The sequence below is a fragment of the Aythya marila genome (genome assembly GCF_965140915.1).
Source record: "Aythya marila genome assembly, chromosome: 4".
Classification (NCBI taxonomy): domain Eukaryota; kingdom Metazoa; phylum Chordata; class Aves; order Anseriformes; family Anatidae; genus Aythya; species Aythya marila.
The window spans coordinates 75,067,589-75,088,989 of record NC_139045.1 but is presented as its reverse complement, the minus strand read 5'-3'; the positions used below and the strand labels follow the sequence as shown (position 1 = coordinate 75,088,989).

The window sequence follows — 21,401 nt, the reverse complement described above, 5'->3', positions numbered from 1 at the left end:
TCGGGCAAACCCGTGCCATGCTGCAGCTCCTTCGGCAGCTGTGGGATCGAGCAGAAGGCAATGGCTCGGTTTCTGAGCCATTTGGTGAGAAATTTGGTGACCAGACCAAATTTCCTCATCCTAATAATAGCTTAAGGATATGTTAAAAAAAAAAAAAAAAGAAAAATCCAGTTGTGGGGTTTTGGGAGCGGGTGGGAAGCACCGGTTTGGGGCTGGGAGGGCAGGGATGCTCCAGGAGCCAGGTTGGGGTGGCAGGATAGGTGCTGGCATGGGGACGGGGTGATCCAAGCCCCCAAAACCCCAAAGAGGTGCCCCTGGCTGTCCCCACAGCCCCTCATCTCTATTGTATGGCTGCTGAGAAGCCCCCTCCATGGGGACTTGTGGGATCCCTCGCTCCATCCACACGCTCACCAACTCTTCTCTCCCCCAGGCCCGGCATCCCATGGGGAGCGGGTGACCCCACACTGGCTCCTGGGGGGCCGCACCCGGCGAGCTGTCAGCCTGGACGAGCAGGTGAGGACCGAGACGGCTCCTGTGCCCCACACCGTACTATCAGAGTGGGATCAGGTCCTGTGGGGCTTGGGCTTTGCGGTGTGGGGATGCCAAGTTTATAGGGCCCAGGGTGTGGGGTGCCCAGCCCCGCATCCCGGTGGCTGCTGCAGCTCCCCCAGGAGGAGCCCCCCAAGCTCTGGGCAGCCTGTGCCAAGGCTCTGGCACCCTCCTGGCCCAGCAGTGCTGCCTGAGGGGCAGGGGGAGCCTCTGGGGCTTTGCATTTAGAAGGATTTAATCCCTTCCCAGCAGAGCGAGCACCCACGGGGGTCACTGCAGGAAACCGCTGCGGTTTGGGGCCGCGCAGCCTCATTGCTGACGAGGTTCGGTGCCGGGAAGTGGCCTCCGCTGGGGGCACGGCGGTGAAGCCACCTGAGGTATCTCCCCAGGACACCTCCGGGCTGATGCTTTCTCTCTCGGGGAATTTGGCAGCAGCTGCCCGGAATCGTTTTTCTCCCTGAGCCGAAATAGCCTGCGGTGTGCCCGGCCCCGTCGCCTCAGGGACCTTGTGGTCACCCTGCAGAAACATCCCCTCCCTCTTTGCTCCGTGGCAGCCCCAGCCGTGGGGTTATATTTAGGCTGGATGGGGGGCACCCGAGAGGCAGGCTTTTTATTTATACCCTTCCTGGCAGCCCCGCTGCCCAAAATCGCATCGGGCGAGCGCCGATAGCAGGGTGCAGGCGCGTCCCGGTGGCTTTTGGGGTTGGGATGGCCACCGAAAGGCCAAGGGGTGGCTGGGCAGGTCCTGGAGCTTCCTGGCATCCTCTGTGCCTCCGCCGGCTCCAGACAGCCGAAACAAGGAGGCTGCTGTTCGGAGGGGCTGCGAGGAGGGGGGAGAAGCAGACAAAGGGGGCGAGCAGCGGGCTCCTGCTTCCACATCGAGACCCGAAGCGTCGCCAAGGGTCCTCTCCCATCCCACCCTTTGCCCCCAGCCTGTTGCCGAGTGCTTATTTATAGGGTAAATTTAATCCAGCCCCGCTCTGCTCCCCACCCCGTGTCTCCTGCCCTCCAGCAAAGACGCTGGAAATAATCGTGGCCACGGCTTCCCGGCGCACAAAGGGGCTGCTTGTCCGCGGCACGCTCCTGCCTGGCCTGAGGCCACGGGGAGGAAGAGGAGGAGGAGGAAGAGGAGGAGATGCTGGGGGCAGCGTGTAGGAGCGAGGAGGGATTTTATGGCCAGGCTCGTGGGCTGGGATGGGTTGCGTTGGGTGGATGTGGGTGGAAAAGCCTGGAGGTGGGAGCGCAGCCGGGCCGTGCACACCCTTCAAAGTTGTCCCCAAGGTGTTGGGACGCCGGGCTCGGTCCCTCTGATGCTCTGCCATGAACCACATCCGCTGCTCGAGTGGGAAACGATGGCTTGGAGCGGGTTGGATGAGTGGGGTGACCCGTGCCACGTCCCCGTGCCACCCCGGGAAGCACCCTTGGGGGTGGTGGTGGCTCTTTTTTGGGGGGGGAGCAGGACAAGGAGCTGCCGGTGGCCCTGGTGGCTCCGTCGTGTGCGGGCTGGCACGGCGCTGGACCCGGCCTCCTATTGTTGGGGCTGAAATCCCCGCAGGCTCGCGGCTCCCGGCACACATGGAAGCGATTTCAGAGAGGCCAGGGAGGAGGTCGTGGGGACCCTGATTGCAAACAGCTCCCTCGTCGCTGGCTTGGGGTGGGATCCTGTCCCCTGTCCCCACCGAGCTGCATCCGGGCAGACCCCAAAGACCTTCCTGCGTCCCCCTCCTGGATGGGAAGACCTGCAGAAGGACGTGTTGTGGAGCATCCTCCCACCCACAGCTGGGTCCCTAGAGCAGCCAGCATCCCCCTGTCCTGCAGGAGGGAACTTTCTGTCCCCTTTTCTGTGCTGTTCAGCATCCTGACAGCTCAGGACCGTCCCCAGGAAGCATCACCAGGGCCGGGCAGGAGGAGGAAGGGAGGAGCAGGGAGTTGCCCTAACCCCAACCCAAACCCTGCCCCGCTGCAGGTGCTGTCAGCAGGCTCTGTGGCACGGCTCCTGCAATCTGTTTCCTGCAGGGAAGCCCTTTTCCCTTTGCGTGGCAGGGCACAGACCGAGCTTCTGGGCCAAATTTGCTTTGAAACCATCCCAAATCCTCCCTCTGTACCCTGGGTTCTCCTGCTTCCATGGAGCTCTTTGACCCCAGGGTGCTTTTCCAGGCAGCAGCTGAAACAGAGGCTGGCCCTGGGGGTCTCAGATCTTTACGCTGGTGTGCATTTAGCTGAGGATGAGGCGATGCAGTCCCGGTGCTCCCACAAAGGTTTGGGTGATGGGAAGCTCCAGGAACCCAAACCAAGTTTGGGTTCCTGCTTGGCTCCAGCTCCTCCTGAGCCTGGCGGGGCCGCGATGCTCCAGCTGGGGAGCTCAGCTGCAAAAATCATCACCGCATCCTCTGCGGAGCAACTGAGAGTGTCCATCCCCTGTGGCGGGGTGGGAAACCCATCTTCCTTCCCTCCTCTTCGCATCCAGGCTCGCACGGGACCTTGGTGCTCGTGGGACCTGCCCGAGCTGACCCCAGGCTGAGCTCCGACGTTTCCAGCAGCGCTGGAGGAGGGCGCCCGGCCGAGGATGCGCCCAGGAGCCCCGGGGAGACAAAGATCTTCTTTCCCCTGGAACAATAACACAATCTCCTTGGCTTCAGCCCCTCTGCAAAAAAAAAAAAACAACAACAAAAAAAAACAACACACGGCTGTGGTTTTTCTGATCAGCAGATTGGAAAAGAAAACCGGAGCTGAGCTCTGCCCCGCGGGCTCCTGGCCAGGGCAGATTCATCCCGGCTGCTCCGCGCAGCCCCCGCTGGGACCGGCTCTGCTGAGATGTGCTGGAGAGGGGCCACGGCTCCTGCAGCCCCTGGAGGGTTTAGGGCATCTTTTGGGGTTGGGGGGGAAAGGCAGTGGGGTTTGGGTCAGGATGGAGCCGGGATGGTGCTGGAACCAGGATGGTGCTGGAGCCAGGATGATGCTGGAGCCAGGATGGTGCTGGAGCCCAGGACCGTGCTGATTCTGCCCCTTGCCGGCCACAACCAGCACGTCTCAGGGACTCAATTTAAGTTCGGGGCAAAATTATCAATGCTTAATTAATGTAATTAACGTCATAACCATTCCTGGCCTCAGAGCTGGGCTCTCTGGCTCCTGCCTGCCATGGGAGCTGCACGCTCGCTCCTCTCCCATCCTTCCCATCCTGATATTTATTTCCGCAGGGTTTTTGGCCCCCCCCAGGATCAGCTCCTGGTGTCTCCCCACGTAATCCCCAACCCTGGGGGAAACTGAGGCATGGGGAGAGGGAGATTTTGGGATGCAGCCCCATGTGGGGTCCGAGCACCGACCCCATTAGGAGGAATTTATTTTCCAGCCTTCAGTGGTGCACGGGGGGGCTGCAGGCGTCGGTGCGATCCTGCTCGCCCTCGTGTCCCTTTAACTGGGAGCAAGCCCTGAAGTCGAGCCTGGGAGTAATTGCTGGGGAATTTAAAGCAGGAGGAACGAGCTGGGACTGGGAAGGAGGAGGAGGAAGAGGAGGAGGAGGAAGAGATGGGTGCGGGGAGAGGGATCGGGGTGGGAGCAACAGGCTTGAAATACGGGAGGGCTGGGGAGGCGAGGGGGGTGGGGGAGGAAAGCAGGGAAATCGCAAGAAAAATGTAGAGACCATGTTTGGCCAGGGAGCGATGTTTGTATAAGATTCATGTTCTAAAAATACATATTCGACCAGTGGTGGAGCAGAAAGAGGAGCCTTCGGCCCCGGCTTCTCCTCCTCCTCCTCCTCCTGCACCGCGCAGGGCCCCTCGCCCACCAAGGGGCTGGTGGGGAGCAGCACGGCCTGGCCTCGTTGTTCCTCGCTGGTTTTGTGGCTTTTCTTTTTTTTTTTTTTTTTTTTTTTTTTCCCTCGAAGCCCTGCGTCTGGTCTCCTTTTTTGGAGCTGGGAAGACGCCGTGCGAGGCGTCGGGGTTGGGGCTCGGCCATCCCCGCGGCTCCGTCCCCGCGCCCCCGTGCTGCTGTGGGATGGGATGGGGTGAGCAGCCCCTCGGCATCCTCACTGCTTGGTGGCACGGGTTCAGCCCTGCTTGGGGACAGGAGCACCCCACGGGAGCTGCTTAATTGGGGTGCTCAGCTTGGGGTGGGCCTGAAGGGAAAAAAAAAACACATCCCTGCACCCCAAAATGCTCGGTGCTGTCCCCTAAAGGGCATCCCCAGCGCTGTGGGGCTGGAGATGTCCCCGGTGTCCCCCCCTGGTGCCTGGGGTGCACGAGGAGCAATGCCCCTCTGGATTTAGGGATGGGCCAGCAGGAGGTTTTGGGATCTGATTTATCCCAGTTTGGGAATCACCCAGCTTCGCCCCCACCCCTTCACATTCCTGGTGACAAAGCCGTGATGCTGCGAGCACTGCCGGGACGGCTCCGTCCTCCCCCAATTTCTCTCCCGAGCTGGAAAAACCTCAGCAGCGGCCCTGCTTGGGGAGCTGGAGGGATCAGCACGGGTCGGGAGGGACCCAGGGGTGGGGGACAAACCCTTTGGGGTGCTGGGTTTGGATGCTTTTAGGGGACGTCTGATTTGGGGAGGTGAATCTTGATGCCGTCCCCCACCTGCGCCCCAGCTTTGTGCTCTCTCCTGTGTCCCCATAACCAAGTGCCACCCGCAACCAGTGCCACCCGCTGCCACCACCCCGGCGGTGTGACATCCCAGCCACCCAAAAAAAACAGGAGATGGAGATTCAAGCTTTTCCAAGTGGCACCAGGGATGATTTTCATGTCCCTGGAGCTGGGACGGGGATGTGGGGACATGGGCGCATCCCAGCATGTGCAAACCGAGCGCGCTGGCGCAGATCCATGAGCACGGTGATGAAACCAGTTCCCGTTTTCAAAGTGAGGGATTGAGTAAAACCTCGGGCATCCTGAGGAAGCTGAGTCAGACGCTTCCTCCCACCGCCCCCGGGTGTCTGTAGGGCCATGGGTTCCCATTCCCGGGGCTGTTCCTATTCATCTCCTTGGCACTGCAGCGCTGCAGCTGCCAGCACCCCCTGGTCCCAGCTCCAGGAGCTCTCATTGATGCCCACCCCTGTCCTGCTGCTCCCTGCTCCATTTTGCAGTAGGTCCTACAATAACACAGGCAGGTGCACACCCTCCTGGCAGCACCTAACCCCTTCCTAACCCCATTTCTCTTTTTCTTTCCCTGCAGAAGCCGGCGCCGGCGCGGGCAGAGGTGGCCGTGATGGCCGAGGGCAGAGAGCTCGTCCTGGTGCTGGAGAGAAACGAGTAAGTGTTGGGGCTGTGGAGAAGGGTCTGTGGGTGTCCCTGCTATGGGACCACCCAAATTGGGATTACCCGTGGCTTTTCTGCTTCATGGGACAGGTCACGGTGGTTTCCTGCTGGTCGTGGCCGACTCAGCGCTGCAGGATGCTGGGTTAGGGCTGAAAAGCTTTTTTCCTGTGACTCAGCCCCGTGTCATGGCAGGAACGGGCTGGGCAGTGCCACAGTGCAGGGCAGAGGGTGGGTGAAGGATGGAGATGGCCCTACACCCCTTCCAGGGGGGCTTTGGTGATAGCTTGGTGGCATTTGGGAAGCTCTGCTGCTCTTGCCTTGGATCAGCCAAGCACGGAGAACCTCAGGGTGGTCCCTGGGGACCTCGTGCCGTTTGTGGTGTTGTATTTTCGGGTCTTTCCTGGTGCTGGGTGGCTCTGAGGTGTCACGCAGGTCCGGCTTCTGCTTCTGCTTTTTACCAGCTGGGGTTGCAAACTAATTTGCACCGCCCAGCCTGCTTCCTAGCTGCTAGCAGCGGGCCCAGAAATGTTTTTTTGTTTCTTCTCACGACCCGAATTCTGGCTCTGGAAGAGAGCAGGGAGAGCTGAGCCCCTTCACATGGAGGTGGCACCGAGTTTGCTATCTTGTGCCAGCCCTGCCAGCCCGCGGGCCAGCCAGGCTTTGCTAGACCCCAAAGATTTCTAGCTGGGGGTCTGCTCAACCCTCCCGGCTCCCCCTGTCCCCAGGCACCTCACGGAGGCTTTCACATCTCCAGCGTCCTCAGCTGACCCGTCCCTGTCCCCATCCCTGTCCCCATCCCTGTCCCCGTTCCAGGACCCAGTCCGAGTTCCCGTCTGGTTCCCCTGCTAGACTGGAGCTACTGGTGCCAGGCGCCTGCTCGCGGGGACGTGGGTGCCAGGAGCGTGCCCGCAGCAGCATTTTTGGAACCGAAGCAGATACAAAAAAACAATCCAAGAGACAGGGAAGGGGGGGCCCGATGCCGCTCCGGGGCTGGCATCTGGCTGCGTTTTCTCCTCCTGCAAGAGCAAAACCACAAGGAAGGGACCCAGAACCCCAACCCCAAAGGGCCAGCAGGTGAACCCAGCCCCTCGTGGTACTCCTGCGGGCGGCAGGGTGCCCATCACCTTGATTTCTGGGCTGGCTTTCGCCTTCTCTGCCGCCGATCCCCCCATGCGCAGGCGCGTGGGACGCGGGCTGAGCTCTGGCTCTTCTCGCCTGGAGGCAGGAAGCAATTTGTCAGCTCGGGGCCGGGGTGCGAGACGGCTGGCAGCTGCAGGGAGCAGGGCGAAGACAGAGCAGCCTGTTTTTTTTTTTTTTTTATTATTATTTTTCACCAGTATTTTTGGTTTTTGGTGAGGTGCTGGCGCAGGGGCGCATCGGAAGCAGCACCCTCGCTGTGCCACGAGTGACGTGCCCGAGGCCGGATGGGGTGGCTGTGTTGGAGACCCCAAACCTGGCATGCTCTGGGGCAGGACCCTAATTATAGGGCTGACCCTGTTTTTTTTCCAGGCTGGGCATTGCCCCTTGGGGACTTTGGATGCTGCTGCTTCACTGGGTTGGGGCAAGGGGCGACTTAGTAGGGCCGAGAGGCTCTGTTGAAGCCCCATGGGGGGCTTGGTCCTTGTTGGGGAGCCATCACCCCTCCAGATGCTCATCTTCAGATGCTCACCCCATGCCCAGGACCCCGAGCAGGATGGGCAGCCCCATCCTTGCTGAACCTGGGGACTTCAGAAAGGGGCCAGAGGCTGTGGTTCACCTCCCCTGCACATCTCCTGGGGCTGGGTGGCGGTGGGACCTCCCCATCCCTTTGGTCCCCGTGTCCTCGCTGGCCGTGGGCCCCAAAACGGGCAGCACGTCCCCATTGCAGGGTTTTCCTCATCACTCTGCTCTCTCTGCAGGCTGCTGGCACCAGGTTACACCGAGACACACTACACCACGGACGGGCAGCCCGTGACGGTGGCTCCCAACCACACGGTGGGTGCCAGGGATGGGTGTCCCTCGTCTCAGAATAAGGGGGACGATGATTTTGGGGTGTCCCAGAGCCTCAGCTTCACCACAAGGATCCCCAGTGTCCCTTTCCAATGATGTGTCCCCCACATTCGGGGACCGTCCATGTCCCAGGCTGGACCTCCAGAGCTGGCAGCATCCTGGCTCCATCCATCCCCGTGTCCAGAAGGATGCTGGTTGTGAAATGCAAAGCGGGCAGCTTATTTTTTTGGGATGAATACATGGGATTTATGGCCGGCCAGCTCTCCGTGGTGGCTTCTAACCGAGGTCTCCATCCCCTCTCTCTCCCAGGACCACTGCTACTACCACGGGCACGTGCGGGGCTACAGGAGCTCCTGGGTCGTCCTCAGCACCTGCTCAGGAATACGGTACGGAGCCTGCAGGGGGGTTTTGGGGTGCTGAAGGGGGGATTTTGGGGCTGCTCTGCAGGGACCCCGCTCTGATGACCCCTCCGAGCATCGTGGATGCTCCTGCGAGCTCTGCGGGGCTGATTTTCCATCATCCCGTCCTGCTGCTCTCCATATCCAGGGGCTTGATCGTGGTGAGCAGCAACGACAGCTACTACCTGCACCCCCTGGGGACCCCCGAGCCGGGCCAGCACCTCATCCTGCGAGCAGAGCACCTCCCCATCGCAGGGGGCACCTGCGCCCACGGCGACGACTTGGGGAGCACCGTGGGTGCCATCGCCCGGCTCTTCAGGCCTCTGGAGCGCCGGGTAAAGCCAGCCCCGGGTCCTTCGTGTGCCTCTGTGCCCTCCCTAAATGTCTGCTGCTGCCCCGGGTGGGCGGCTCAGGGGGGTCTCAGTGTGGGCAGGAGACCCCAAAGAGAGTCTGGGATGTGGGGTGAGGCCGGTGTTGCGTTGGGTGGGATGGGATATGAGGGGACACGGGGAGGTTGTGCTGTAACAGCCCAAATTGGCCTCGTTTCCCCTCCCAGCTGTCCATCCTGGGAGGCTCTGTGGTGTCTGGGGAGCCCACGAGGCCCCCGGACTGCCCACCCCTTCGCTCCTCCAAGCTTTGCTGTCTGCTTTGCAGGTGAAGAGAGATGCCTGGAGGACCATGAAGTACATGGAGCTCTTCATCGTGGCTGACAACACGCTGGTGAGTGCCACTGGGGGTCCCCTGCAGAAAAAACAGGAGCCTGCTCTGTTCCCTGCCCTGCTCTTGCTCTGCTGACCTTCCTCCATCCCCACCTCTTTGCAGTTCAGGAACCAGAACCTCAACCTGGGCCTCACCAAGCAGCGAATCGTGGAGATTGCAAACTACGTGGACAAGGTAATGCCAGTCCCTCGTCACCACATCTGCTGTTCCCAGCACGTGGGAAGCACCTGAGCTCGGGGCCAGCCTTTTGGGGACCCTCGGGGACTGTCCCCGTGTCGCTGGTGCTGGGAATTTAGGTGGCAATCGTGGTGGAAAATGCATTGGGACATGCCGTGATGGTGGCAGCTGAGGGAGCTGACTGGCTCCTTTTGGGAAAAGTGTGTCCCTGAGTCCCCCGGCGGATGGAAATCAAGGAGATGACGGCGAGGGGAGACACCTGGTGAGAGCTTGTCCCCTCCAGCCCCGTCCCCCTGCAGTTTTACAGGTCGCTGAACATCAAGGTGGCCCTGATCGGCCTGGAGGTGTGGACGGAGCGGGACCAGTGCACCGTGACCAGCGACGCCAACGCCACGCTCTGGTCCTTCCTGCAGTGGAAGAAGGCGCTGAGGGCGCGCAAGAAGCACGACAACGCCCAGCTGCTGACGTGAGAGCCCTCCCGGCCCGGCCTGAGCCCTCCGAAAGGGCTAATTGCTAATTGCTCTGCCTGGAGGAACTAATTACCCTTCCACTCTCCTTTCCGGTGGGCATCCGAGCAGCGGGAAGACGTTCAGGGGGACGACCATTGGCATGGCCCCGCTGGAGGGGATGTGCAGCGCGGACAACTCCGGGGGTGTCAGCATGGTAAGGGGGCACCGAGGGACCCTGCTGCCCCTCCTGGCCTTGGGGACCCCATCCTCACCCCATCTTTTTGGGGTTAGAGGGGCAGGCTTGGTCTTGGGATGCAGCCTGAGGGCAGCCAACGGTGCTGGTGGCCTCTCAGATGTTGGCCTCCTGCCCCAACTGCAGTGGGCAGCAGCCTTGGGGTCTTCTGTGTTGCTTCAGCTCCTTACCTCGAGTACCCTCTGCTTGTTCTGGTTTTGCAGGGTCATCTCCCACCCCGTAAACTTCTCATGCCTCTCCTTGTGGGGTGACAGTGGTCCCGGTGACCCTGTGATCCCGGTGACCCTATGGTCCTGGTGACCCTGTGGTCCCTGGTTCAGGCTGGCAGCGTGGTGCACGAGGTTTCTGTCTTTTGGGACATGCCCTCCAAGGCCCCATCTTTTTGGCAGTCCCCTCCAGCCCCAAATCTTTCCCTTGCTGGGCTTCCAGGAGACCAAACCCCACCTCTTCCACGGGCCCTCCTCGCGTGGCACCCAGCTGTGGTCCCAGGGCTGCTGTGGGTCCCTCTTGGGGACCTAGTGGGCCACCCCCAAAACTGACCCAGCCCCCTTTCCCCCTGCAGGACCACTCGGAGCACCCCATCGGAGCTGCTGCCACCATGGCCCACGAGATCGGCCACAACTTTGGCATGAGCCACGACAACCAGGGCTGCTGCGTGGAGGCCACCCCGGAGCAGGGCGGCTGCGTGATGGCAGCAGCCACCGGGTAAGAGGTGGCAGGGACGGGGACAGGGACACAGGGACAGGGACAGGACATGGCCATGAACCTCCCAGCAAGCTGCGGATGGTGTTTGTAGCTGGGCAGCCTGACCACATCTCCCTCTGACATTTTTTACTTCTTTATTTTTTTTTTCTGAAATATTTTTCCCCCCACACGTGCAGAAAGTACATCTTTGCCTGTCCCTATTTGCATGTTCACGTAGCAGTTTATGGGTTTATTTACTCGCCCACCCAACCGTAACTTGTAGGGACTTATTGTTTTTTTCTAGCAGATCTTGAGATTTTCCCCAGACTTCAAAACCTCCTCAGAAAAGGCCACGTTGCATGTCAGAAACGAGATATGCTCATAGGAAAGCAATTGTTTTTCAGCAATATGAGGAAATGAAAGCAGCACCGAAAGGGAGGGCAGGAGCTGTGCTCCTCTGCTTCCTCATTCTCAGGGCATCACCCCAAAAAACCCTCAAAACATGTGCAAAATTCTGGAAGGGCCCTTCTCTGAGCTTCTGTAGGAAACCACCGGTTCCTGTCCAGCTCCTTGAGGGACAGGCCAGCTGGGTGTTAGAGAACTGACCGTAGTGGCTTCTGATTTTATTCTATTTATTTTTGCTGCTCTGGCCTTGCAAATGATTCATTTTCATTATTATTTTTTAAATTGTTATCTTTATTTATTTATTTTTGCCTGAGCACATGGGCACTGCATGCAGAGACCCACCTTATGGGTAGGGTCAGGGGGTCCGTGGTGTCCCCCGTGCAGAGGACCTAAGACCTCCTATCTCCGGGAGGTTTCTTGCTGGAGATCCATTCCTCCAGGGGCAGCACCGAGCAGCTCTGCTTGCCCAGTCCAACCCACTCCTGAAAACATTTGGGTCCAGTTTTCCAAATATTTGCGTCCTGGGCTGTCGGTGTCCGGTGCTCGGCTGTTGGGGTGCTCAGCGGTGCGGGTTGGGGTGGGAGATGGAGGTTTTGGTGCACCCGGCTGGTGGGTGCTGCTGCAGCTGCTGCTCCTGGAAGGGTTTGTGCCAGTTCGCCCGTGTCCTTATTTCCCAGCTCTGACTGTGGTTTTCCACCTTCTCCTGGCCCCGACCGCCCCGGTTCCCACCCCTCCCCATCTGTCCCCTGCGCAGCCACCCCTTCCCGCGCGTCTTCAGCTCCTGCAGCAAGAGGCAGCTGGAGAACTACTTCCAGAAGGGAGGAGGCATGTGTCTCTTCAACCTGCCCGACACCAAGGACCTGGTGGTGGGCCGCAAGTGTGGCAACGGCTTTCTGGAGGACGGAGAGGACTGTGACTGCGGGGAGGTGGAGGTACGGGGCCGGGTGTGCCGCACCGATCCTCTCCACGTGGCACGGAGAGGGGTCTTCCCGAGGGGTTTGGGTGGTCCCAAAGGGGCTGAGTCCCAAGGGTGGTGCTGTGAGGGGTGGAGAAGGGGCCGAGAGCAGCGATGGGAAGGGAAGGGGTGGGCTCAGCCCCCGTGGTGATGCTGTCTCCATCTCCCCACGCAGGAGTGCACCAACCCCTGCTGCAACGCGCACAACTGCACGCTGAAGATGGGGGCCCAGTGTGCCCACGGCGACTGCTGCCAGAACTGCAGGGTAACCCCCTCGTTTCATCACCCCCCTAATCCCTCCCTGGACCACGCAGTGAGATATGGCCCCCGTGGGACCATGCTCTGCACCAGGATCAACCCTCCTGGTGCCAAGCGAGGGGGGTTGTGCCCAAATGTGCATAAATTTGTGTCCTCAGGGGTGTCTCTGATGCTAAAAAAAAAGTCCTGTTTACTTCTTTTGGGTGCTGATGTTTCTTTCTCCTCTCGTGGCAGCTGAAGGTGGCTGGGACGACCTGCAGGGAGGCAGCAGGATCCTGTGACCTCCCCGAATACTGCACGGGTGCCTCTCCTTACTGCCCGGCCAACGTTTACCTGCTGGATGGCTCGTCCTGCGCCTACGGCGAGGCGTACTGCAACAACGGCATGTGCATGACCCACCACCAGCAGTGTGTCCAGCTCTGGGGGCCAGGTGAGTCCCAGTTCTGCCTCCAGGGGCATCCTCAGATGGTGGCCAGATGCTTTGGGATTTTGCTCTCTCCATGTGGCCACAGGCTGCTTATAGCTCATATAGATCTATCTGTGCATGCCCTCATGCTTTTTATGGCCCTACACCACCTAGAGCTGCACCCTGCCCCTGAGCACACTGCAGTGCCCACCCCAGGCACCCCATTTACACCCACACCCCCCCACTCCCAGCCCAGGCAGCTCCCAGCTCCCTGTCCTCTTTCGCACATTGGCACTGCCACCCCCAGAGCCAGGAGAGCTGCAGCAGGCACAGGGGGGACAAAATCCACCCCTCCAGGGCCAACATCCTCTGCAGGACCCCAGCACAAAGTGGGATTCATCCCTCCTGTGCTGTCCCTCACCCAACACCCCCAGCAGCCCCGCCAGGAGAAATCCCCAACGCGTTTTCTCCGCGAGCATCCAGCTGCTGGTCCTGATCCTGTGGTTTCTCCCTGCTGGCTGCTTTCCCCATCCTGATGCCTACGAGACCTTCCCCCTCCCACAGGTGCGTGGCCAGCCCCGGATGCCTGTTTCCAGGACGTGAACATGGCCGGCAACACCTACGGCAACTGCGGCAAGGACAGCCAAGGGCGCTATGTCAAGTGTGACAAGAGGTGGGTGCCCCATCCATCACCCACAGGTCTCATCGCCCACCCCAAAATGGGGCTGGCAGGGCCACGTCCCCACCTCCAATATCACCTTTAATATCTTTGTTTTGGGTCTCAGAAGCCACAAGGTCCTTCCTGGGCTTGGTCCCCATCACTGCTGGGAGGTTGTGGCACCGTGTGCCACCTTCCTGCCCAGCCTGAGGGGAAAAGCAAGGAGAGCATCTACAGGAGAGGTCATTTAGGGAGTGTGAGCTCTCCAGTATTCCCCGTTAGACCAGTGATCTTACTGCCTGTTCCCTCCAGCACCTCTCTGTCCATCTCTCTCCCCACCACCTCTGCTGTCCTTGATTTATCCAAGCCCTTTCTGAGCCTCTCCCATGACCATAAATTCGGAGGGAAGCGAGCCAGCAGGGAAAGGACACCGGGGCAGCAAGGATAGGGCAGCCACTCCCCACTCCTCCTGCCTTCATCTCGGCTGTGCCCTGCTCCTAGGGATGCCATGTGTGGCAAGATCCAGTGCCAGAGCTCGGCGAAGAAGCCCCAGGGGACCAACACCGTCTCCATCGACACCACCATCCGCTTCAACGGGCGGGAGGTGAAGTGCCGGGGCACCTACATGTACACGGCGAAGGACGACGAGGAAGACCTCTCTGACCCCGGGCTGGTGATGACGGGGACGAAATGTGGGGATGGGATGGTGAGTGGCTCGTCCTAGGGCTGGGGTCTCCTGCAGGAGATAGCTCCGTGGCTCTTGTCCCACTGTGGATGCTCTCCACGTGGTAGCAAGTCCAATGTACCCACTTTCCTCCACATTTCCAGACATTTCCCTGATGACATCTTAGCTGTGGTGTTTCTAGACATTGTCTGATGCTTGTGCATAGGCAACCAAGCCCTCCTCGCTTTGGTTTCATCTTAATTTACCCATTTAATGAAAAATAGAGCAACCACAGCAGGGGCTGCCTGCCCCAGGACTTGCTGGAAGAGGCTTCCTCCTACAAACAAGCATTTTCTCCCAGGAAAGCTGTTAGGAATGGAGGTATCTACTTGGATAGATACAAATAGATGCTGCTAACTGAGTGTGTCTCCTCCACACCCCCTGCATCTCCACGTACTTCTCAGAGGCTCAGTTCAGCTGGGGATGGGCTGGGAGCAGGGATGTGTGCCAGACCGGGCTGGCTGGGCAGATACAAGCTCTGCTGTTTGGTGTTTTCCTAGTGAAATTTTCTTCCCAGTTTGAACTGGAAGCCAAAATGTTGATGTTTTAGTGAGAAGGGATGGATGTTTTTGAAAACCTGCCTTTTGGGGTGGATGGGAAAAGCTTTCTTCAGAAGGTGGGTGTCAGGGGAGGTAACCTGTATGGGACAGAAGAGGGCAGAGGATTTCTGGGCTGTGCTAAAAAACAGAGTGAAATGCATTGACCTGGGACAGCGTGACTTAACCAACTTGCATTTTCCAAAGTTCAATGTCCTTCCAGAATCCTATCTGTGAAGCCAAACATCGCTGTCCTGCCTCTCAGGCCTTTCCTAACCTTTTCTTCTCGTCTCTCTTTTAGGTTTGCAAAGACCGCCGGTGCCAGAATGCCTCCCTTTTTGAGCTGGAGAAGTGTGTTTCCCAGTGCAATGGCCATGGGGTGAGTTTCTCAGACCTACAGCAGGCTCCTGAGATGAGCTCAGATCCTTAGGCAAAACCAAGCTGTGTCCCACAGGGATGAGCCTTGCAACACAGCTTTTGCTTTTCGTAATGCTCACATCCACGTCAGCTGCAGGTGAGACAGAGCTGAGGTCTTTGCTTCTCTGTGTCCAAGTTAGAGGGAGAAGAGCATTCCTGATGTAACGACCATCTGCAAAATTTGGATCAGGGTCCGGCTTGAACTGGAGAGCGTTCAGAGCTCAGAGCAGGTGCCTGTTCCCTCTGAGAACAAAGCAATGGACAGAAACACAACTGGGACTGCAGAAATGCAGAGAAATGGTTCAGCGAATAGAAAAAAAAACACTATTGCCCAAAGCTTAAAGGCCACGAAGATTTGATCCCTGCAGATGGGGACTCCCTAGGCCATGGCTTTGTCAGATAAGCAGACAGCAGCACTGCTGGGTTATGCAGAAAAAGGAGATAGGTGCAACACCCAGCGCTCAGCATTGTCAAGGCTTGGATTCTCACCTTCAGAAATGCTGTGGGTTAGTGGGACATACCCCAAGGGAAGATGTTTAACAAACTTCTAGCCTAACACAAAGTATTAAGGCCATTGGTGTGAAGACTGAAGCTGTAAGATGCCTGCCTGCAAGGTTTCTGCAAAGAGCAGGGATAAAACACGCCAGCAAGAAAACATCTCCCAACATTGGGATCGCAGATTTGAGTCCAACATAGCCACGATCCAAGTGATGTCCCGGGTGGAATATTAATTTCCACGTGTCCCTGGTGGTCTCAAGCCCTCCTTCTCTCCCTGCAGGTCTGCAACAGCAACAAGAACTGCCACTGCAACGCCGGCTGGGCTCCCCCCTACTGCGAGAAGCCAGGCTTGGGTGGCAGCGTGGACAGCGGCCCCGTGCAGCATGACAGTGAGTCCTAGAGTTACAAAATCATTTTCTGGAGGTGTGGTGATGCAGCAGTGATGTCTCAAGCCTGTGTGACTGGGAACCTTTGCATCAAGCAGAGCCATGCTCTGGATTTAGCCCCAGACAAAGCAAACCTGGAGGCTGCCAGCCCTCCCAGCCCCGTTTTCACCCTTGTGCTTTTCCTAACAGATCATGAAGCCATCTTAATAACTCTTCTGCTCATCTTCCTGCTCTTCCTCCCGGCCCTGGTGACGGGCATCTACTTCTGGTACCGGCGGGAGAACTCGCTCCTGAATAAATGGATCAAGGAGATGAGGAGGAGGAGCCAGGAGACGTACCAGTGGGTGATACGTCCTAAATTCTCTCTCTTGAGGACCCAGTGGGACCCTGAAACCTTCTTTTCTTGCCCCTGGCAGCAGCCAGCCTGGTAGAAACAGTTGTGGGAGAGCAGGGAGAGCACAGGACTTGCTTCAGAGTGGTATGAGACCTCCCTTGTGATACGAGGAGCTCCTCCTGGGGACAACCTGAGGCTTTCAGCTCTCTCCTGAGCAAAGGGCAGGAACGATCCCTTGGACAGGGTGACCCTAGAGAGTGATGATGAAGGTGGCCTGGTACCGAGCAGCCTCCTTGCCATCTTCACCTAGCAGGCTGCAAGAGCTGGAAGGGCTCTAAATGAGGACAGAATTTAAATATTCATTATTTCCTCTCCCAGCATAGGCACCTACCCTTCCACGTCAGAGCTCCTGCAAGCATTTGAGATAAAAAACCCAGAGCCAGACAAGCACTTTCTTTTATATTTCTAGTGACTTCAGAAATGCCACCATCCCCTCGTTATCTCAAGGCTGACTTTTGTCCCTGCTTGCCCAGCCCTGCAAAACATTTCCCTGTCTGTGTGTGGAGGCAGGACGTGGCTGACGTGCAGCATTTTGGGAGGCAGAAGACTTTTTATTGCAAGGATGGTTGTTTTATTTTGCCCTCTGTGATTTACTTTTGTGATCCCGGGCAGGAACAAAGCCTTTGGTCGGAAGGCAACCAGTGGCCACTCCAAAGCTGCTTTCACCATGCGGGACGTTTCCACCTCCAGCTACACTAACAAAGTAAGTAATGACTTTAATTTCTGTTTTGTTTTCCTCCTTGGTCCTTCTACTTGTGGCTGATCACGTCTCCCTCTAGTAACAGGGCCAGCTCCATGCTGGTTTTGCACGTTATTTTGGTGAGAGCCCTTGGGCAGTACTAAGCGTCCCTGCTAAAAGTGACTCTTTTGAGCTTTGTCCACCTAAAAAACCTTGGTGTCTCTGCAGGGATTTGCCCCATCCCCGTGGCAAGGCCTGGCAGGGGCTCTGAGGTCCTGCTGGTGGCTTTTGCATCTCTGTTGGCCTTGTGGTGGGTAAACCCAAGGCAGAATTTCGGAAGAGTGATGGTGGTTTTGAGCCTGGCCACAGGATGTGAGAGCGGGGCAGAACAGACGATACCTCTCATCTCTAATTCGTTCTGGTGGAAACCTGAGATTAATTCCCCAGAGCTGGCCCTGCTCCAGGTCTCCTGAGCCCGGCACCTTTCTCCTCCCTGCGTGCTCTCTTGTGGTTAGTGAGGAGCAAACGTGCTCAGCTTTTAGGTGGGATGGTGAAAAGTCTGTGCCAGAGAGAGGAATAAAAATTCTGTTCTTGTTGAGGGCATTTATATGGGTTATAGGGCATATAGGGTATATACAGGATATATATTTGTATAGGGTATAGACAGGGACTGCTGTGACTCCCCAGCACCCAGACCTTGCGGGAACATCTGCTTTTCGGCACCCGTAAAAAATGCACCTGAGGGTTTCCTCCATCACCTTTTCTCATCCCTGCAGGCATCGCGGGCTGCGTTCCCTCCCAAACCCAGCGCTCACCACCCCGGCCCCCAGCCCGTCAACATCGTCCACCCGCTTCGTCCCCCACCTCACTCTGTCCCCCCGCGCCCGAGGGACCCCAAGCCTGCCAGGCCACCTCTGCCAGCCAGCAAATCGCCCATGGTCCCCACCAAAACCGTCGTCTCCCAAGCCAAGCTGCCTCCTCCGAAGAAACCTCTTCCCTGCAGCCCTGTGAGGACCCCGCTGGTGAGTGTGGCTGAGTTTCCTGCTGGATTTGTACAAATTCCTCATTTTCGGCTGCCTGGGGCTCTGTAGGGTTGGGAACCATTATGGAGCTGTCTTGCCACCCTAAGAAATGAATCTGTTGCAATGGTGAAGAAAGCTCAGCAAAGGATGGGAATATTTTAGGGTAGTTTAGGTACTGTTGTTGTATGCTCTGAAGCCTCTCAGCTCTACAGCAAGACAGAGTTGGTTGCAGGAGGCCACCTGAAGCTCCTCTAAGGATCTCATCCTTCCTCTTGTGGTTTGGAGGGTTGTAGGATGCCCCTAGAGGCTCCTCTAAAGGTCTTCTTTGTGATCCCAGGTCGGCCCAAAGCACCAGCCGCCTCGTCGGCCGCTGCCTGGAAGTCCTCTTCTGGCCAAAGAGCTGCCTCCTGCACACGGACAGACCCTGCTGGTCATGGTCCCTCCTACCAACTTCAAGGCATCGGGCACAAGCACCACGAGCCACTCTATGAGGCTGTCCAAGTAAGTTGGGAGAAGAGGAGCTGAGCTACCTCCCTCCACAGCTGGGGTCCTGCAAGAGGCAGCCACAGCAGGGGGGTCTCGTGGGTCGTGCTTCTGTGGGACACCCCAAATGTCAGCCTGGTGTGCTGTGGGCAGCTCCTTGTGCCCTCATCTGCAGCAGGACCTAAGGTGTGTGGCTTTGTGCCTGGCCTGAACCTGCAGGGTATGGCCAATGGTGGCCAAGGTTGGGATTTTGGGTCCTTACGCCGTTGGGTTTTTGTAGGGTTTGGATGAATTAAGGGAGATGCCAGCCTCTGGTGGGTGCCCAATTCCTGGAAGTGTTCAAGGCCAGGCTGGATGGGGCTTTGAGCAACCTGAGGTGTCCCTGCCCATGTCAGGGGGGTTGGAATTAGATGATCTTTAAGATCCCTTCCAACCCAACCCATTCTGTGAGGTATGAGTGCATGTGGCTGCCCATCCTCAAGCACAGAGGAGGCTGCTGGTTTGCTGCTGGGATCCAGGGATGGACAGTGATGCTCTCTTTCATCTTTCCTCCCTGCAGGCCGATGCCACCTCAAAGGTGAGTCACAAACACCTCCCAGTTTGGAGCTGGGAGATTCAGCCTCGGTCTTTTACAGTGTCACAGCTAAAGAAATCCTTTCGGCTCATGCTATACTGCTAAATTCTCAGGAAAAAGGGTCAATGGATGTTTTTGCATCCCCTCCTGCTAGCCAGGCTCGTGGGCCTTATTTGGCCATAGAGGGAAGGCACTAGGCTGAACTGAAGCTGACCCTCATCCCCAGATGGTCTAATTACTGCTCTGCCTTTCTTAAACTATTTCAGGCTCTTACGCCTTTGTAGTTGCGACCGCAAGGAGGCTGAGTATGCCCCAAAATTTCCTGGTGTAACTCAGTCCCTCCAATTTGTCCCTTCTGCCCATTCTCTGGTCTGAAATGAGAAAAAATTTGGCACATCCCTGCAGCCAGACCTGGCTCCCTTCCCAGATAAGGTGGCTGTGGCCTTGCTGCCCGCTGGGAGCAGTCCCTGGCCGTACTCTTCTTAAACGGTGTCAGACAGGGTTGATTTTGAGGACCAGATGTGCTGGGGAGCTGGATGTACCCATGTCGTGGTCCCAAATCATTACTGGTCACCACCAAGATGTAAGGCAGGGAAATGCTCTCCTTCCTGGTTGGGTTACGGGACAAATATTCTCCAGCTGGGATGTAGGGTCCATACTGGGATGGCTGGTTTGGGGACGTCTCTGGTAGTGTACAAACCTCTGAGCTGAGGAAGGCTGGCTGTGGTGGGGGTGGCGGATGCAAGGTCTCTCTGCACCCTAATGAGTCGTCTCCTTTCCCTTTTTTTTCTTGCTTTAGGCCAGTCCCAGCCATCAAAGTCCAATCCACCTCCTTCCCCTCGAAGAAGTGACAAACCAAGGACACCTTAAGCCCATCCTCCCTGAGCTGGCTCTCCTGATTTGCACTGCTGCTGGCGACAGGGGTCTTTTATTCCTCTCTTGTTTTATTATTATTATTTTTTTTTTTGATACCAGAGGACTATTTTTATAAGACAGAACAAGGACTCAGCACACAAACTGTGGTGGCAGGGGGAGGAGAGGGGAAAATTGGCACCGTGGTACAACGAAGGGTTGCGGTGGGCTGGTGGTGGGGGTCACCACAGTGGGACCTCCACCACGGCTCTGGGGATCGCCTCCTTGCCAGGTTCCCCCCCAGCTTGAATTCTTCCTGACATTGCACACAGGCTGGGTCGGGGTGCCCTGGGGGTGCATCCAACACCGAAGCAAGATAGATGCTGACGACGGTGGCAGCTCAAGCTGTGTAATATCCTCCTAGCTACCTCCTCCTTCTCCTCCGGGCCTGGTGACATCCCCTGCCACCCGCTGCCACCAGAGTTCAATGCTGGGCATTGTCTCCGGGGAGACTTTTGCCTTCAGAGAAGAGTGCTTTCCAGTTCAGACCGTGCCATACACCGCTGGGACACGGCCACGAAGGCTCCAAATTCTCCAGCTCCTCCAAAAAAAAACAACCCAGTGACGATCCCGAGGCCGTGCCTGGAAGGAGAAGCCACCTGAGAAACGTTTTCAATGCCTGCGGCGCTGGTGGCGGCTGGCTACCATGGTGCTTTCGAGGGGCTCGGGAGCCCTTCAAACACGTCGCAGGCCCAGAAAGTGGCTCTGTGAGCTGCTATCACTGCTGTCCCCAAGGGGACGGAGCCACGAGCCAGGAACACGAGCAGGAAGGCCTCCTGCCCGAAGGCCTCGGCCGAGCCGTTGCATTTCTCTGTGCCTCAGTTTCCCCCCCCGGTCGGTAACACGGGGTGGGGGTTGATATACCTACCTCACAGGGGTGTTGTGAGGTTTAGCAAACCGGTGTCTCGACAGGGCTTTCACAATCCTCAGACGAAAGGTGCTGTTGACCCCGCGCAGGACCGCTCCGTGCCGCTTCCCCCGTGACTTGACGCGCGGCTGTCAGGGTGTGAAACGAGAACCATGCCTTTGTACAGCACCACGGCTCCTCCGCCTGGTTTCTGCCTCAGAATGTCCCCAACCCCTCAAACGCCAAGCTCGGGGGCACAAATGGGTACCCCTGGAGCCCCTCTGTCATTAATCCCAGGACCATCCGGGATTAAGGGGGTCCAGCTGTGTGTGACACATCAGCTACCTGGGGTTAGAGCCCATCGGACCCGGGACAAGTCTTTTTGAGATGTGTCCGACCAACGTCAGGGTTATCTGGGGTGTGGGATCAGGGACAGCCCTCAGGAACTGTCCTGGTGTTTCATTAACCCCAATACTACAGAAGGGGCTGCTAATTACAGCCTGTGCTTAAGGCCACTTTAACCTAAGCTGTCCATGCTCGTGGTTTTGGGTTTTGTTTATTATTTTATTTTATTTTATTTGCATTTAGTTTATTTATTTATTTTACATTTATTTTATTTTTTATTTTTATTTTATGTTTATTTTATTTCTAAATTATTTTGTTTTATTTTATTTTACATTAATTTTATTTTTTATTTATTTTCTTTTTCTTTTTCTTTTTCTTTTTCTTTTTCTTTTTCTTTTTCTTTTTCTTTTTCTTTTTCTTTTTCTTTTTCTTTT

At 57.4% G+C, this 21,401-nt stretch overlaps 1 protein-coding gene across 1 annotated transcript; it reads left to right on the top strand.

Moving 5' to 3' along the window:
- The first annotated feature begins 5,716 nt into the window (after positions 1 to 5,716).
- ADAM33 (ADAM metallopeptidase domain 33) lies at positions 5,717 to 20,816 on the top strand. Its single transcript, XM_082758477.1, has 22 exons — positions 5,717 to 5,792; positions 7,697 to 7,772; positions 8,097 to 8,173; positions 8,334 to 8,520; positions 8,840 to 8,905; positions 9,008 to 9,079; positions 9,382 to 9,548; positions 9,661 to 9,745; positions 10,347 to 10,489; positions 11,628 to 11,805; positions 12,004 to 12,093; positions 12,321 to 12,516; positions 13,057 to 13,165; positions 13,652 to 13,856; positions 14,712 to 14,789; positions 15,606 to 15,714; positions 15,901 to 16,051; positions 16,718 to 16,808; positions 17,561 to 17,806; positions 18,144 to 18,307; positions 18,849 to 18,866; positions 19,663 to 20,816. Exons 1-22 carry the CDS (start codon positions 5,749 to 5,751, stop codon positions 19,712 to 19,714), a joined length of 2,604 nt encoding a protein of 867 aa, XP_082614603.1. The 5' UTR covers positions 5,717 to 5,748; the 3' UTR covers positions 19,715 to 20,816.
- Positions 20,817 to 21,401: the final 585 nt, after the last annotated feature.

Coding starts and splice junctions, on each gene's coding strand:
- ADAM33 (XM_082758477.1), top strand. CDS start 5,749: ATGGCCGAGGGCAGAGAGCTCGTCCTGGTGCTGGAGAGAAACGA. Junction 8,174..8,333: donor AGCACCTGCTCAGGAATACG/GTACGGAGCCTG, acceptor CTCCATATCCAG/GGGCTTGATCGTGGTGAGCA. Junction 16,809..17,560: donor CCTCCAGCTACACTAACAAA/GTAAGTAATGAC, acceptor TCATCCCTGCAG/GCATCGCGGGCTGCGTTCCC.